This window comes from Dipodomys merriami, unplaced genomic scaffold (genome assembly GCF_024711535.1).
Source record: "Dipodomys merriami isolate MVZ:Mamm:240054 unplaced genomic scaffold, mDipMer1.0.p SCAF_129, whole genome shotgun sequence".
NCBI classification, from domain to species: Eukaryota; Metazoa; Chordata; class Mammalia; order Rodentia; family Heteromyidae; genus Dipodomys; species Dipodomys merriami.
The window spans coordinates 2,230,336-2,248,241 of record NW_027202593.1 but is presented as its reverse complement, the minus strand read 5'-3'; the positions used below and the strand labels follow the sequence as shown (position 1 = coordinate 2,248,241).

At 50.6% G+C, this 17,906-nt stretch overlaps 2 protein-coding genes across 4 annotated transcripts; both read right to left on the bottom strand.

Annotated features, from left to right (window-relative positions):
- Window positions 1-1,409: 1,409 nt before the first annotated feature.
- LOC138824426 (olfactory receptor 10D1B-like) lies at window positions 1,410-2,345 on the bottom strand. Its single transcript, XM_070018274.1, has one exon. The coding sequence runs from the start codon at window positions 2,343-2,345 to the stop codon at window positions 1,410-1,412; it is 936 nt and encodes a 311-aa protein (XP_069874375.1).
- Window positions 2,346-6,814: 4,469 nt separating this feature from the next.
- Window positions 6,815-17,906, bottom strand: LOC138824406 (von Willebrand factor A domain-containing protein 5A-like). 3 transcript variants are annotated; one of them, XM_070018248.1, is made up of 19 exons: window positions 17,825-17,906; window positions 16,288-16,345; window positions 15,968-16,170; window positions 15,337-15,559; window positions 15,076-15,251; window positions 14,809-14,923; window positions 12,863-13,032; window positions 12,570-12,658; window positions 12,280-12,424; window positions 11,631-11,710; window positions 11,059-11,173; window positions 9,866-10,030; window positions 9,533-9,633; window positions 9,053-9,309; window positions 8,746-8,826; window positions 8,583-8,660; window positions 7,990-8,120; window positions 7,325-7,451; window positions 6,815-7,205 (listed from the first exon to the last, which is right to left on the bottom strand). In XM_070018248.1, exons 2-19 carry the CDS (start codon window positions 16,328-16,330, stop codon window positions 7,102-7,104), a joined length of 2,403 nt encoding a protein of 800 aa, XP_069874349.1. In that variant the 5' UTR covers window positions 16,331-16,345; window positions 17,825-17,906; the 3' UTR covers window positions 6,815-7,101. The 3 variants fall into 3 exon arrangements, with proteins under 3 accessions (XP_069874349.1, XP_069874352.1, XP_069874351.1); XM_070018251.1 differs by having other exon boundaries at window positions 6,815-7,181; XM_070018250.1 differs by having other exon boundaries at window positions 8,595-8,660.

Below are 17,906 nucleotides of genomic sequence, written 5' to 3'. Positions count from 1 at the left end.
ATGCTAGGTCTAGTAAATGGACTGTCACCTGACAACACCTTCAACTTACCGTAGCTTAATTAGGATGTAACTGGGTCAATCTAGGGCATTTTGTATGTGTATCTGTTGGGCTCATCTCTGGAAAACCCGGACTAATTAGCTAACATGCTAGCTAGCTTATAAATAAGCTAAGCCCTGGGCCTGGATAACATTCTTTGATCCTCACAATGACCCTGTAAGGGAAGGTCTTTGTCCTGGTCGCTCCTTTGACAAGACCGTACTCAGAGTTCCCCAGTGACTCAGAAGGTCAGTGCCTGAGCGGGCAGTCTAAAGATTTGATTGTAAAGCTCACCACATACTTAAACACTACTCATAAACAATGTTTTATGTCACTAGTGTTCCTGAAGGGCTGGTTCCAAGGAGAAGTCTCATGAGTTGAAAACTACCAGACTGAAATGTCAGTCGTAGCGTACTTCAGCAACACAGAGAATGAGAGCAAGAGAGAGAGAGAGAGAGAGAGAGAGAGAGAGAGAGAGAGAGAGAGAGAGAGAGAGAGAGAGAGAGAGAGAGAGAGAGGAGGGGGGGAAGTCAAGAAATGCAAAAAGCAAAGTCAAATCTGTTCAGGAGACAAAGAAGCCAACAACACAACAGAACAACAGTCTGGATTGGACAGGATCCGCACTGCCATCAGTGAGTAAGACACGTGCTGGCTCATAACCTGGACTCCTGACGTAGCCCCTCTTCGTGGCCCTCTGTCTACCCTCTCCTCATTCACCCGCCAAGGCTCCACACCAGCGTCTGCTTCGAGTCTAAGCCCACAGATGGCTGGGTCAGTGGTGAAGGACATGCCTACCTTTGCTTCACCTAGGAAAGACCTGCTGTCGGTCTTAGCCAGAAATCAGACAACAGAAGGCCTTTTTTTCATATAACTTTTTAAAAAATTGTTATTGTAAAGGTGATGTACAGAGGGATTACAGTTACATAAGGTAATGAGTTCTTTTCTTGTTTCAACACTGTTCATATGACACTATTTGAAACTATAGGATTACATCTCTTTTACATGTGCATCAAAATCCAGAAGAATAAAGTCACGGCAGGCCTTGGAGGAGACCTTCATGGCCACCTCCATGAGAAATCACCATGATGAAGAGGAAAAGGAAGAAGGATGTGTGAAAAGAAAGATGACAAAACTGAAGGTTGTCAAGCAGAAGGTCTGGGTGGTTCTGTTTACTGAGAAAAGTGCGCCCCCCCCCCCATTGCAGTGTGCGTTCCATAAGCACACAGGCCGTAGAGTCAGAAAGTCATCTTGGCATCTTAGCTCCTCGTATTACAGAATGGAGATGATAGTACAAATACCCGTGCTTCTCAAATTCAGAAATACTTATGAGATCCTTTGTGCTGTGCCGTGTGCGTGGATTGAACCGCTGCCTTCATGACTCCTCAGGAAGGAAGCCCAATCGATGCAGGACCCTCCTCAGCGAGGACTTCACCTCTTTATTCCTGAGGCTGTAAATCAAAGGATTCAGCATGGGGGTGGCCAGGTTATTCAGGACCTGAACGGTTGCATTCAGCCAGGGATTGGGGATGGGCTGCAGGTAGATGAGGACCACCGGCATGTAGAAAATTAGGATAGCTGTGAGGTGGGCGCTGCAGGTGGAGAAGGCCCGGCGCCGGCCCTCTGCAGAGCGGATGCGCAGGATGGAGCCCACGATGCAGCTGTAGGAGGCCAGGATGAGGAGGAAGCAGCTGAGGGGCATGAGGCCCACGCTGACCAACCCCACCAGCTCCAGGGACGAGGTGTCTGCGCAGGCCAGCTTCAGCATCACCGGGATGTCGCAGAAGTAATAGTCCACCTCGTTGGGGCCGCAGTAGGGCAGCTGGAAGGTCAGCACAGTTAGAAAGATGGCCTGGATGCAGCCACAGAAGGAGGTGCCCAGCGCCAGGATGGCACACACTCTGTGGCTCATGATGGTGGAGTAGCGCAGAGGAAAGCAGATGGCCACGAAGCGGTCGTAGGCCATCACCGTGTACAGGAAGCACTCGGTGCAGCCCAGGAAGTGGTAGAAGAAGAGCTGGGACACGCACCCCGAGTAGGAAATCACTCGGCTGTTCCCCACAAGGTAGAAGAGCATCTTGGGGGAGCTCACCGAGGGGAAGAATATATCAAAAATAGACAGCTTGCACAGGAAGAAGTACATGGGTGTGTGCAGCCGGGGGGAGGAGACAATGGCCAGGAAGATGAGCAGGTTTCCCAGCAGGGTGAAGACATAGAAGGCCAGGAACAGGAGGAAGAGTATGGTTTCCAGGCCCTCCGTGTGCGGGATGCCCAGCAGGACGAACTCTGTCACCACTGACACATTCCTCATCACTGTGAGAAAGCCTGACTTTGAAAAGATTCCAAGACTCCCAAATCTGCACCCCAGTGTCTGACTATAAAACGTTTTACTGCTGAGGGCGTTATTTCTGTCTTTTAACAAGCCCCAGCCTGTCTTGTTAGAAAGGTTGCTGTAAATCTCTCAGATAATACAAAACACCTGTTTCAGAGTCAGTTTATGTGGCCTCTGGAGGAAATATTTTGCAAAGGCTAATGGTTTCCACATCAAGACCAGAAAGTTTATTGACATTTTCAAAAATATTCTTGAGTCAAAAATGTTTTTCTAGGGCTTGGCTTTCTTTGAGCATGTTTACATTTGGTGTTCTTGTGCTATCTGTAAGTAACAAACTCCTGTTTCACCCTCTGAAAAAATAACAGGAATAAAATTATATTTACACACCAGAGCAATGAATAGAAATCTGACTTTGTAGCCTATGAGCTATATTAGTCAAGATCATTTACGTGGTGTGTTTCATAGGCATAACTTCATAAGCTGTGAACAACAAAAACCGTAATAGTAAAAGCATCATCCTCATTATGAACATACCCTTGCTATCCCAGGACACATGACGAATTGACCGAGATGAAAAATGCTAATGATTTAGTCTACGAGTCTCTTACTCTGTGTCTCTGATCAATGTATCTGAAGCTTAGTTCTATAAGTGCTTTCGCTGAATGTTGCACCTCTGTCATCTGCAAATCATTTTTTTATGAAATCACTCTATAGAGTCAACTAGCTGACATCTTGTATCATGAGTGTTACGGTCTCCCACGCCACACATGTGCATGGGCACATACGTGCCTCTGTACCAGTTCAGGAAGTTTTACTATGTTCCAAGCACTGGCTCCATGGTCTAAAAATACGGCTTATCATTGAAGGTGGTGATGGAGACAGTACGTTACACAGCACTGTCCTAGAACCAGGCAGGATGAAGAGTCAGGAGAGAACTCGCCAGCCTCTGAGGTGTGAGCAAGCCCAGCGCACCTGCAGCGTGTGGGCAACACAGCCTCTGGGAGCTCCTCTTCCCTCCTGGGTCAGAACACACTTGACTCCACACCTGGCCCACGCTGACTCCAAGTCTGGATGGATTTTAAAGCCCACTTCAGGAAAAGAAAATTCCTAAGAACCAGAAAGGTCCGTGTGTGTGTGTGTGTGTGTGTGTGTGTGTGTGTGTGTGTGTGTGTGTGTGTGTGTGTGTGTGTGTGTGTGTGTGTGTGTGTGTGTGTGTGTGTGTGTGTGTGTGTGTGTGTGTGTGTGTGTGTGTGTGTGTGTCTGGGGAGGGAGAACCTAAGAACGAGATACAGAAGGTCAAACACTCACAGTCTACCTGGAAGCTTGGGGTTTCTGGAGCGCGGTTAGGAGCTGACCCTCGCAGCTCCTGTGTGAAGCACAGTGCTCTGGGCTGGGCCTGCGGTCCCTGACTGTGAAGACTGAGGTCTCCAGGGGCTCCTGCAGCCCCGCCCCGCACACAGCCGCCACCTCCCTGAACTCAGAGTAATTTCCCAACCCTCTTAAGCCCACTGGGACTCGGTGCCAGCGCTGAGGGAGCAATTCCTTTGTCAACTTTATTCCTCATGCGATGGCGAGCAAACGGCAATGACCTCCTGGAAGGAGACGCTCCATGAGAGAAGTGTGTCCACAGATTGCCTGCCTGGCAGAATGGACTCAGAGGCCAGCAGGGGCCAGGGGAGCGATGGAGGGGTGAGGGGATGATGGAGGGGTGAGGGGAATGATGAAGGGGATAAGGGGATAATGGAGGGGTGAGTGGTGTGATGGAGGGATGAGGGGGTAAAGGACGGGTGAGGGGATGATGGAGGAGTAAGGGGGATGATGGAGGGGTGAGGGGGATGATGGAGGGGTGAGGGGGATGATGGAGGGGTAAGGGGGATGATGGAGGGGTGAGGGGATGATGGAGGGGTAAGGGATGATGGAGGGGTAAGGGGGATGATGGAGGGGTGAGGGGTGATGGAGGGGTGAGGGGTAGGGAGTGATGGAGGGGTGAGGGTGATGGAGGGGTGAGGGGCAGGAAGTGATGGAGGGGTGAGTTGGTTTAGGATACTTCGGGTGATTATATAGAAATGTCAAAACAGAATCCTCCTGTATGAATAATAGATGCTAATTTTTAAAATCTTCAAAAAGCAGGGATGAAGAGAAAATGTATTAGCGGAAGCATGGTGCATGCAGGAGAGAATTCACATGGTGGAGCTCTGCTGAACAACTAACTTACAGTCTAACAAAATGAATACGGAGGCTGGAACTGGAGACGTGTGGGGAGCGAGGTGAGGACGGGGATGAGGGGAGGATGGAAGAGCCCACCGTTGTGTCCCGGGCATAGCCAGTGACACCAGAAAGATCGGGGGGAGGGGTGGGACTGGGAGGAATGGGGAAGCAATGAAAGGCATGGTATCAACCTAGATAAACTGGCATGTTGATTGGTAACCCTTCTGTACAACTACTGAAAGAATATAATGTAAAGAAGGCTAATAAGCAAAGAAAAATTGCCATTTAAGGCAAAATTACAGTCATTTAGTAACTACTTATTGTGCATCAACCATCAGAATAAATCCTAAAATAATAAGACCCAGCTCATAAAATGATTGATATATTTATGTCTTAAAAGAAAAACATAATACATAATATTTAGTTAACCATTAACTGTAAGCTCTTATCACTTGCTAAGTACTACACATTAATGTAGCACTCATTTAATCTCATTAGTGCATTTCATCTTCCAAAAAATCTTTATGAAGTGGACTATATTATTTAACAAAACAAAAAAGTTAATAAAAATATACAATTTCAGTAATGATCTAATGAAATACGAGTGGACCTTCAAATTAATGCTGAATTAGGCTGACTTACACTGCAAGAGATATAACACATATACATAATAGTTGTTACAAAAATGACCATGGGCTCTGCGACCATTCTCTCAAATCTAACCAGAAAGGTATCGAGCTGGCAGTATTTCCCACATTGTTGTTGTTATTTGTCATGGGGCTTGAACTCAGGGCCAGGGGAATGCTCCTGAGCCCTTTTGCTCAAAGCTGGCACCCTACCACTTTGAACCACAGCTCCACTTCCATTTTTTTTTTCTGGTAGTTGATTGGAGATAAGAGTCACTCAGACTTTCCTGCCAGGGCTGGCTTTGAACGATGATGCTCAGATCTCTGCCTCCTGAGTAGCTGGGATTACAGGCGTGAGCCACCAGGGCCCAGCCCCAGATTTTTTATAGTAGAACATTTAGTATCAATTGAATCGTTTTAAACAAGGAAGCAGGGTTGACAATAGTTGTGCTGCATCTCAAAACTGAAATGATGTGTCTGTTTTCTTGAAGCTACCAAAAAGGCAAGTTTATTACTCATTCCAATTTTCAAATTCTCACTTGCTGCAATCTCATTATCCACTGGGTTAATTATCAAAGACTGAATCAAGCAGGTCATCCTAGCCTCATTTTATAAAGAAGGACCTAGGAAGTTGCCTGAAGTTAGGCCCACAGGAAAGCCCGGGTGTTCCTAAACTTAGCTCACTTTCCACCCGCCATCATCTGATTCCTAAAGTGCCTCAGCCTCCCAGCTGCCCCCGTGAGAGCCGCGCTGCGCTGCGAGCTCATCCTGCAGATCCGGGCGCGTCTCCACCAGCCTCACACTGCCAGCCTCTACTGGAGTGTCACCACGGGGATGCTAGAGGCTTTTGCTGAAATAAAACCATCTTTCACAGTCACCCTTTTTTTCTAAAATGAAGTATAGCAAAAACTAAGTTTTTTTTTGACTTGGGGTGGTTTTTTGGCAAAATAATTCTAGTCTCAAGAAATTTGGTCTATTTACAAAACTTTAGCAAGGATGGTAATTCTATACATAGCTGAAAAGATGATATTTTGGACAAAGACTTGGTAATAGTCGAGGGGCCTTACTGTATCCATTAAGCCAGCCTGAGTGGTGTATATACATTGGCTTGTGAAATGGAGCCTCAAATTAGACCTGTAAGCTTTTCCATGCTAGGCAATCAAATCCAAGCACTTGCCCAGTTATGTCACATTATAAGAAGAAGAGAGAGAGACTCTTGGTAAACCTCTACAAATGTTCATCTTTCCTCGAAGGTGAGAATATTAAATAACACTTTGAATCCTGGAAGAACTATGTAGGGTGAAAATAAGCTAAAATTTTATTATATTTTATTTTTGTTGGTCATGGGGTTTGAGCTCAGGGCCTGGTCACTGTCCTTGAGCTCTTTCGCTCAAGGCTAGTGCTCTGACACTTTGAGACACAGAACCACTTGCAGTTTTCTAGTGTTTAATTGGAGATGAGTCTCACAGACTTTCCTGCCCAAGCTGGCTTAGAACAACAATTTTCAGCTCTCAGCCTCTTGAGTAGTTAAGATTACAAGCGTGAGCTACTGGCACCTGGTTCAATAAATTAATCTTTTAAAAAACCAGACTTAACCAAGAGCACATAGGCATTATCACTTTAATAACAACAATGTTGATTTTTAAGGAACAGCACATCAAGGAGAGCTATTTCAACGAAGCCTAAGGGTAAGAAACAAACACGGTGAGATCCAGGTTCAGGTTCACACACAACTGCTGTTAACCCTGACTTAAGGTCCGGGGAGAGGCTGTGGGCATCCTTCCATTTACAGCACAAAACTGATTCAAACGGGCACGAAACAGCAAACTGTATCACAGCAGGAGATGGAGGAGGAAACCGCGTTAGCCTAGAGGAAGCCCCTCTTCTCCTCCTCCTCCTCCTCAGCGGGTGAAGAGCCGGGGGTTCACGGAGGACTTCAGGAAAGCATTGCCTTTCTTCACAAGCATGGGTACGCCGGGGCCTGGGGAGAAAGGCCTGAGCCAGGCTGGCGGGGCAGGGCGGACCGTGGGCATAGATGAGGAGCTGGCTACCCAGGGAGACGCGGGGCGCGGGCTGTGCGCTTAGCTGCGTGGATGTGACGTAGGGCGCAGGCTGTGCGCTTACCTGCGTGGTCGTGGAGCCACGACACCGCCTTCCTTTCCAGAAGGTGCCACTCATCTTTCAGGTCCCTGCAGTTTGCATGCAGCCAGAGCACGGCCAGCATTGTTGCCCAGTCTGAGCCGTCCACTTGCTGCGTGACAGACAGAGACCTGAGACTGCAGACCGGGCAGGGAGCCCCTAGAGGCCAGCCCCCACCCCAGCCTCCCCTGCCACACTGAGCCGGGTCCCTCCTCGCTCAGCTTCCGATGCCTGCTTGCCAGGCATAAAACCAGGTCCGGAGCCCAGAGCAACAGCCCACTGGATCTTAGGGTGAAGGTGCTTAAGTTTTAGACCCAGGGAAGTGAGTGGGACAGTACTAGAAAGGCCTAAAGTAATGTTCACTTCCTCCACCAGGAGGACTGGCTGGGAATAGAACCAGAGTGGAAGCGGGGATTTGCTTTCCCTTTGCCATCCATCACTCTGAACATGATTCCTACTGCCTGTCCTGCTAATTCCTTGTTCTTTCTGCTTTAACTTCAAAAACTTTTAAACTCTTCTTTGTTCGACACGGATTTCATTTATGCCTACCATGTCTTCTCCTATCTGAATGGCCCCCAATCCACTCTGAGCTTCTCTACTCACCTCACTCCCTCAAAGACTTTCCCCTGTGTTTTTCCTTTGACTCTTACCTCATCAGGGTAGGAAGTCTGCATGTCCTCGAAATTGAGACCAAGGACCTGAGCCAGAGCTCCGTCCAGGTTCCAAGAACCATCTGCATTTTGCAGATACACCAGGAACATAATTGAAGTCTCTCTGCGGACTTTGGGAAGAAGATAAAACGAGAAAGGATGGGTGATGACAGAGCTATTGCCTTCTCCGCACCCTGAGGTAAGCTGCTAATCCCAGGGACAGGCTGGAGCAGGAGCGCTGCAGAGACAAAGCCACCAGACAGCCTCTACAGCTGTCCTCCAAACCAGCGCGTGAAAGGGCCGTCCCTGGATCTAAGATCTAAACAAGGAAGGCAGCCCGGTTGTGCAGAGGTAAGGCCCCACCTGCATGCCGTCTGTGTAGGCAGAGAGAACAGATAGGCTGTGTTCAATGGAGCCACTGTCGGCTCCGGTGGGGTGATGGTTTCATGCACTGACTCTAAAAGCTGGACAAACCTCACCTGCAGCTACTGCACTTCAAGTCATTTCCCTCCTGGGAAGAGAAAGCTCTAGGACAGCAGAGCTGTGAAGATCAAGGGCAGATCAGTCCCCACAGATCAGAGAAGTGAACTTACAGCCCAACTCACTCTTATGGCCGCCTTTGGAGCTGGATGCCTGTGTGTTCTGGCTGAGAAAAGGAGCTTTCACCGCATCTAGAAGGGTGACAGAAAAGCCATCGTCCCTGGAGATGGCGGCACAGCGACCGTCGGGTCTCCAGCCCTGCAGGCCCACACTCACCGCAACTCTGGTAGGTCATGGTGGCACAGCAAGAGCGCTGGCGCCCGGGGTTACGCAACGAGGATGAAGTTGCTGCCAAGGCTGAAAAACCCCAGAGAGAGGTTGAGACAGGCTGCACCTGCTCTCCGTGGCAGGTGGCGACAATCAGGTCCGAGGCCTCCCGCCTCGCTCTTCTTCCCACAAGCCCTCTGACATTCCCATCACATACGAAGTGAAGCCCCCCACTTCCCGGACCTCTGTCCTTTTCTGTACAGTGTTCTGCTGTCCAGGGCTCCCCGTGCCCCACACCTGGCGGGACTGGGCTCACCTCTGCTGTAGCACTGGGCCCTGGCGGCGGTGGACGTGGAGAACAGCACGGGCCGCGGAACCTCCCTGTGCGCCATGGGCCCCTGGACCGGCTCGTTGAGCTCCTTGTTGATGGCGACAAACGCTGTGAAGGAACTCATGACCCCAGACTCCAGGCTCAGGTTCAGCACCTCAATCTTATTTCTGCCTATGGTCTCACGGAAGCCCAGGTCTTTGGTTTGGATTAAGGACTTTGCAGCAAGGCGATGAATGGTGAGGCTGAAAGGGAAAATTCCTGAGCTGTAGAGGAAGAGAAGAACCACTTGCCTGCCTCGGCCTTGGGAGCTATGCATAACGGAGAGGGAAGGCCAGAGCCGAAGAGAAAGCAGACCGGAACGGATTAGAAAAGAACACAGATTGTAGCAAAATGCTTGGGTTCCGGAATTTAATCAGAGGCGGGAAGAGAAAAGGGGGGGGGGAGAAGAAAAGGGAGAATTCTTACTTGGCATCAGGCTTGGGTTGTAGCAAAAATGTCACCTTACTCTCGAAACTCTTGCCCTGCAGGGTGTACTTCAGGCATACCTCTCCTGTAGCCTCCGATGGCTACAAATAAGAGAAGAGCAGATGTGAGCAAAGGAGATGGCCCCAGGAAAACTCCCCCGCTCAGGGCCTGGAAATGCCCTGCCGGGAACCGGGCATCAAGGAAAGCCAGGACCGGAAGGGATGGGAACTCAGGGTAAACACTACCTGACAAGGACAAGGGCTCCCTGAGAGCCATTCAGTAATCAAATTGCCAGAGCAGTGAGAAGACAAGTAGACAGAAACGGGGGCTCACCGGCATCACCCCACTCAGCTGGGCATAAATGATTAACCTCTGACCCCTAAAGATGGTGGTCTGCTCGGGGGAAATCATGCTGGTGGACAGATCAGAAGGCAAATCCCAGCTCAGAGAGACGTCTTCTACCACAGACTGCAGAGACCGCTGCAGAGACCTGAGGGCCTGGGGCAGGAGAGGAGGAAGAAAGAAAACAAGACAGGCTGGTAAGAATACCAGCGATCATCTGGTGTCATTTGCAGGGAAATGGACGGACCTGAAACAAATCATGGTAAGTGATGTAAGCCAAGCTCAGAGAGACAAACGGCACGCATTTCCTCTCACAGGCAGAAGCTAGATTGAAATACCTGGGACATGACAAATGATACAGGACTCCAGGCCTTCACCCACTGTGAGACCAAAGGAGGATGTACTTAGGGGAGGGACACAAAGGCGCCAGGCCGCTGTGCCTCCGATCATATAAAACCAGCTCCAGGAAATGGAAACGAGAGGGTTTTTTTCCTTTTCTGCTGTGTTTGTTTTTTGTTTCTTTTTGTTCTATTTGTTCATTTATATATCTTTGGGAGGCACAGAAATGAAAGGACAAATGGTGAACAAACGCAACAGTGGTACTCTCTGGACACTATATTAAATATGAACTGTACAACTTGTAGGTAGGATGGGAGGGAAAAACTGGAGAGAGCAAAAAAAGAATAGCCATGATAGTTACTATTAACTAAGTATTTACAGTGCGTCAGGGGTATGTGATATAATGTGTTATGTTTGACCCTAAACCTTCTATTTGAATTAAGGATTTCTTTTGCTCTGCACATAGTAAAGCTAAAGCTGAAAGATTTAACATAAATGTGAATGAAGTGAATGTTTGGGAAACATTCCTCTAAAGAAGGAAATTATATAAACACCCAGTGAGAAAGAGGGTCTTGAAAAATACAACCAGAGATGATGTCTCTTTATGCATATTCATAAAAGTATCACTATCACCCTCTCCAGCCTCAGACTTGTTCCTTTTCCTTCATTCTGTATTGTTTCCATGGTGATGGGCTACAGTAATGAAGAGACACGGAGTCTCAAACCTGACACCAAAACTCAGTGTTCCCAGTTCTGGTTGTCGATGGAAGCCCCTCAAATTCTTGTCAGTATTTCGTCTTCCCTCTTGTAGCTACCAGGGCCGGTGCCACGGTACCGCTCCTCACCTTTGACTGCATTCTGTCCTTGCCCGTGATGAACTCGGCAGTGCCCCCTGACACCCGGGCAATGTTTTTTATTAAGCTGGTGGAGGCGCCTTCTCCAATACCAAATGAGAAACACCTGCAATTATTAAAAGAAAAAATTGAAAGGATGGAGATCAGAGACAGGCCCTCAAAAAGGGAATTACCAAATGAACACTCAGAGGTCTACACACAAAGAGAGAGATAGTATACTTTCTCAACCAAAAATACATTAGCACCATTTATTGAGCATCTGCTGGGACCCATGTAAAGAAATGCTATAAATAAGTGCTATGATTGCATGATCAAGAGTCTCCTAAGGAGAAGTCCTCTGCTTTATTTTTCAGGTGAAGATCTCAGGCCCCCAGTATGTTAGAAATCAGTCCAATATGGCTGTCCTATTAAATGGTAGAATGGGCATTGGAGCCCTGGTCTCTCTGACCACCAGGTTCTCCTGAGAACCCTGGGAAAGGTAGAAAGCATGGCCAGCACCACCCCCACACAGTCTTGGAAGCCTCTCTTCCCAGTCACCTGGATAACATAACGTTTGGTCGTACCTGTGCTTTTTGCTGTTGAACTTAACTTCTTTAATTACGCTAAAAGTCTCAGCAACTTCTCCATCAGTAAAGACAAAAACCTGCACAAAGAAAGACAATATTCAACAAGTGTATGTCTGATTCATTTTAAGGACATGGAACCTGAACTATCTAACTTAAGAGGCTCTAATGCCTCTTCAAACTATCATTGGATCCCTGTGTTCCATGTAGATGGAAAAGTACGTCACCTCTTTCTGCCTGATATTCAAACAGACCCTCCAGCCAGCCTGAAGAGGTCTTGGCTGCCCTGCCCAGATTGGCTTCCCAAGTAGAACCTATTGGACTGTTCAGTTTGTGTTTTTGCTCTTTGGCTTTTCTCGCACACATAACCAGAGTAGGTTTGGGTCTGTTCAGATCCCTGGATGTCTCCGCCCCTTCCAATTCCAGCTTCCCCTGAAAATTTAGACCCCTGCACAAAGGAATCATGGTCCCCGGCGTGCCCCTGAGGAGGAAGACCAGTGCCCGTTCTCATCATATCTCTTCGTGGTGTGAGAAAAGGCCGAATCCGACAGGGCCACGTTTCCACAGCCCAGCCAGGAGGCTCGGAGGCATGGATTCGTGCACCGAGTTTTCCCTCTTTCCACCTTGCTTTAGCTGTGACACGTCTCACCTGGAGCGGGTGGCCTGGGATGGGTCGCCCTCGGAACACGTTCTGCAGGGGTGTCAGGATCTCAGTGCCCCCGAGGTCCGCCGACATGAGCTTGACTCTCTCCACCGCCACCTCCATCGTCTTCTGAGTGTACCTCACACTCTCCCTGACAGACGCAAGCGCGCCGGGCAGGTGACGCCACCACGGCACCTGGCACCCCATGGCCGTGCCAGCTCTACACTCACCCATGCAAATAAGGATTCCTTTCTTTTACATGTTGTTATGGCGGGGGGGACTTCCCAGAAACTTACGGGAAGAACACCTCATAGGAAGAGCCAAATCCATAGATGTTGAAATAGCAGCCCATCGGCAGGCTCTTGAGCAGCAGGATCAGCGTCTCCTGAAGGGGAGCGGGAGAGGAGGCAACATGAGAGCCCGCGGGGACAGACGGATGCCCACAGGACCCTTGACCCTGACGACCCCCAGGGTGGCCTCCCCGCTGTCCTAGCTGCTGGAGGAGGCGTCCACGCGGCCCCACCGAACCCCTCGGACCCATCCCCACGTGAACACGGGACTCCCACGGCAGAGTGAGCATTGCTTTTACCTTGGCGGCGTCTATGCGCATTTGGGAGCGATTCTCTTTTCCCATGGGGCACTGCATGCTGCCCGAGCGATCCATGAGGAAGACGAACTCTCCACAGCTCCTCGAGGTCTCCACTTCTGGGATTTCGGGGTAGAAGCTCACCATGGCACACGGGTCCCCCATGAGGGTGTCTGAACACAGCACAGACCTCGGAGGTAAAGATTCCCAAAGACACCCCCCAAGCCCCTCTCCCTCCCCCCCCCCATCAATCAAAGTGGATTTGACTGGGGAAACCCCAGTCTAACTCCTGGTGTTCGATGATGCTGGTGATGTTTCCACTTGCAGCAGCGGTGGGAAGTGGGATAGATTCCCGTGAAAGAGCAGAAGGAAGGTGGGGTTCGCAGGCAGGAGGGAACATGACAATTTGTGCCCTGTGTGCCAGTTCACCAGCAAGTTAGCAAGGGAAGGAATGTACTAGAGATCATATCCCAAGAGTGGCCCAAAGAAGGAGACACGTTCATCCGAAAAGGTAAGCCTTCCCTGCAAGTCACATGGGTGGGTAGTCATCACAGGGGTTCCACTGTAATCTGACCAAAAAGGTGGTGATCCTGAGCCTCAAACCAATGACAGAGCGGTCACGGGGCCCCACACCAACAGCCCCATCCACTTCATTTAGGCAGCTCCCTTGGAACCAATGAGCAACGTTAGGTCATAGGAGACAACTCTGTGCATCAGTTTCAAGCCACAGCTGCGGTTTGTGTTTGAGAAGCAAATGAAAGTTGAGTCTAGATATGAATCACTAGTCTAGAGACAGAAATTAAGTGATCAGGGCTCATTAGTGCTGATGATGGAAGAGAACACAGGCTTCTCCCACTCCCTATGCTTTCAGAGTTCGGCCAGCATGATAGTTCTGCCCTTTGGGGCTGGAATTCTGACAGGGAATGGACTCTGTTTAACTAGGGGCGTATCCATGGGACACGCCTAATCAAACGACTTTGACAGAAAACATGGGACAGCACATCAGTCAGAAAATGCCCTGGCGGGGCTCAGGTCTCTGGGTGTAGAATGGAAGGCAGCAGTTGGTACGTGTGGGTAGATGGCGGTTGTGCTGAGACGCAGCTGATTTTAATGAGAGCAGAACTCTGGAATAATCAGGCTGCCGTGAGACCTGTGTGAGTTCACGCACACCGGGTTCACGATGGGCACAGGATGTGTTTCTGTTCATGCACACCAGGTTCACGACGGGCACAGGATGTGTTTCTGTTCATGCACACTGGGTTCACAATGGGCACAGGATGTGTTTCTGTTCATGCACACCGGGTTCACAATGGGCACAGGATGTGTTTCTGTTCATGCACACCGGGTTCACAATGGGCACAGGATGTGTTTCTGTTCACGCACACTGGGTTCACAACAGGCACAGGATGTGTTTCTGTTCATGCACACCGGGTTCACGATGGGCACAGGATGTGTTTCTGTTCACGCACACCGGGTTCACGATGGGCACAGGATGTGTTTCTGTTCACGCACACCGGGTTCACGATGGGCACAGGATGTGTTTCTGTTCATGCACACTGGGTTCACAATGGGCACAGGATGTGTTTCTGTTCATGCACACCGGGTTCACAATGGGCACAGGATGTGTTTCTGTTCATGCACACCGGGTTCACAATGGGCACAGGATGTGTTTCTGTTCACGCACACCGGGTTCACAATGGGCACAGGATGTGTTTCTGTTCTGCAGTTCTTTTAGGCAGACTCCGTGCCCTCAGGCTCTGTTCTTCCATCTCAGCCCCAGGACCTCCCCAGACTCAGCCCTGCTGGCAGGAACCCAGGGGCACTTGCCACTATGATTACCCATGCTGTGCTCTCGTTCAGGGACTCAGGTGAGGGCTCTACTCAGACCCAGCCCCACCTGATGCTGCGGAAATCACCATACTGAACGGTGAACTTGAGGAAGGAGGTACCTGGCTTGGCCTCTGCCCCGCCCAGCTCCACAGCCACGCGGGGGCTGTGCACCTCCGAGTAATAGATCAGGAGCTCCACATCGCGATCGAACCTGTGCCCTTCTGCCAAGGAGACCTGCGTGGGGGCCAGCAAAGGGCGGGGTCAGAGCTGGGCCAGGGCTTCTCCCGGGATTGGCACGAGGTGGCTCACTGCCAACAGGGAAAGCCAGGAAGATCCAGGAAGGGCTGGGCAAGCACCCGGCCCAGAATGTGAGGACCCACCACTACCTGAGCGCGGGTCTTGTCCTGGCCAAGGAACAGGATGGGGCTCAGGGCGCAGTTGGACTGGACCCGCTGGATGCCGAGCTGGGAGCTGAGTGTGGCACACATGCTCAGCGTGTAGGGCAGCTGCTCCAGGGGCGTGAGCGGGGTCTTCAGGTCCAGGCTGCTGTCCGCAGGCAGAGCTGCAAAGCGGACCTCCGTGCTGGTCAGCCTGCCAGCGTTACTGTTACCGTGAGACCCCGCGGCAGCCCGGGCAGGGGCTCTCACCTGACAGGTGGTATCTGGGGTTGAGGATGGTGGGGAGCACGTAGCGCAGGGCCCCGTCTGCCTCCAGGGGCAGCTCCTGGACGTACCGCAGGGTGAGGGCCACCCTGGAGCCCGGCTGCAGGTTCCCCACGTTGCAGCGGAACACGTCCCGGGAGCAGGCGTCCTCCTCCAGCAAATACGCCTGGAAGCCCTGGGCCAGGGCCTCCTCGTACTTTTTCTGGGCCTTGGGAGAGCAGGAAGACAGAGGCTAAGGACAAGTGCAGAGCACGGCCTACAGACCCCATTGTAGTCCAGAGCACCACACAGCCCTGACCCCGTCATAGTCCAGAGCGCCACACAGCCCTGACCCCATCATAGTCCAGAGCACCACACGGCCCTGAGCAGTGAGAGGCATGCCATGGCCCTCTGGATTTCACAGGTCCGCTTCAGATGCCTCTAATTGAGTCCCCTTACCCCTCTACTGGTATTCTTCGTGTATTATTATTAATTATTATTATTATTATTATTTCTCTTTTAGGCAAGCAATAAAAGAGGTGGCCATTGGCCATTGGCAAGGCTGGGTTTCATGGCACTCTGAAGAGTGTGTCTTCAGGAAATAAGAAGTGAGGAGGGAACGGGTCCCCCTCATTACCTTCATCTTGTCCTGCAATTCCGCCACAATCTTCTTCTCATCCACGAGCGCCTCGAAGCTGTAGACAGCAGAGTCTTCATCCATGGGGAAGACAAAGAAGGCCTCCAGAGGGACTTTCTCCTCGTTTTCATAGTTCAGGGTTGCAGACACGCCGGCCACGAACTCATGGATGGATAAGTCCACAGAGATGCTCTTCAGTGCCACTGAGGCGAGATCAGGTAACGGAGCTCAGCAAGCTTTCCTATACTGCCATCCATAACCCAGGGACTTTGCTAAGCACCCCAGAGACGGGGTGAGGAGGTGTCGCCGGGCAGGCTTACCTGGCTTGTTCTGACCAGCGAGTAGGCCACTGGCACGCACCATGGTGGAATGAAGTGTCTGTGGGAAAGACTCATTGTGAACAGAGGGCCCCACTGAACATGGTCCAGCAAACACAGCACCTTAAGTGCATATCTCCAGCAGAAGAACACATCCAGTGGGGTACCCTGCAGCTAGAAAGAGGAAAGGCAGAGAGAAGTGGGCAAAGCTGCCAACAGGAAGGCTCCTTTCAAACGCCCACCAGGGCCATAAGACTTACCAAGCTCTGCCCCACAGGAAACTGTTCAGACACTTCAGGGCTGCCTCACATACCCAGCCCACCTTTCCAAAAGTATGTTTACTCTTGGGCATGTATCCAAAAGATCACAATTAAAGATACAGTAAAGCCACATACACAGCCATGTTCATTGCTGCACTATTCACCATAGCCAAGTTATGATACATATAGAGATGTCTTTTATAGAGAGATACATATACACACCTATACATATGAACATATATAGAAAGAGAACACTTTCTTGATCTATGTATATGCATATGTACAAGAAAATGTTATGGATGGATGGATGGATGGATGGATGGACAGACAACAGATAGATGTCACATTCTGACAGTAGCACCAAGCAAGCACAGGAGCAGTTAAAGCTCCAGAAGAGATGGAATAGGCTTCCACCTCATTCATACGAGGGCAGGCAGAGGAGGCTAGGGCTGGGGAAGGAGAGAGTCTCGTCACACCTGCAGGAAGCTTCAAGCAGGAGGCACACACATGAGCAAAAAGCAGAAGGGTTGCATCAGGCAAGCAAAGCTCCCAGGCTGCAGTACTGCCCAAGGTTGACAAGCAGAAGACAGAAGCAGACCTGGGTCCCCTACAGAATCTATGTGCAGAGGAAATGCGCTATGCCGCGCCCTCTTCCCTGCGATTCCCGGTATACACAGCACTATTTGGGGGAAAGGATTACTTCTGTCTCTCTGGATGGAATCTCAGAAAGATTCCTGCCGGGAGAGAGCGGCCCTGGGGGACACCAAGGAGAGGCCTTGAATTCGAGGCAGTGGTGTAGATGGAGGACAGAGCCAAGGGTTTCTTTGGGAGGGAACCTGCAGAAGTGGAGACATGAGATGGGGGGAGAGGGAGGGAGGAAGGGGGAGGGGGGGAGAAGGGTGGTGCAGGCAGCCACACCCAGCAGCCTGTTGCCGGGCAGGAGCCACGGAGGAGATTTAGGATGACTGTGGCATTTTCAGCCCTGAAGTTTTCACTTCCCGGGTATTTACAAAAAGGACAGGGTGAGTCCCACATCCGTGCATGGAGGGACTGGGCGCTACACCCACTGGGTCTGCATGATGACCGAAAGCCTCACTTCCATGGGACAAACCCTAGAAAAAAAATTGAGACCAGAGCCTTGAGGAAGAAGAGGTGGCAGTCAGGAATGGGGAGACAGACAGACAGCGGTCAGAAGGGATTACACACCGATGGCTAAACGCCCTGTGCTCACACCCATTCACCACCACCCAAGACTGCAGAAATCATCAAGGGTCACAAACCAGGGCTCCGGCAGGCTCGCAGTCAGAGCAGCCCCCCAAATCCACAGGCCGGCGCTGGGGAGGCGGTGGGGGGAGCCCCTGG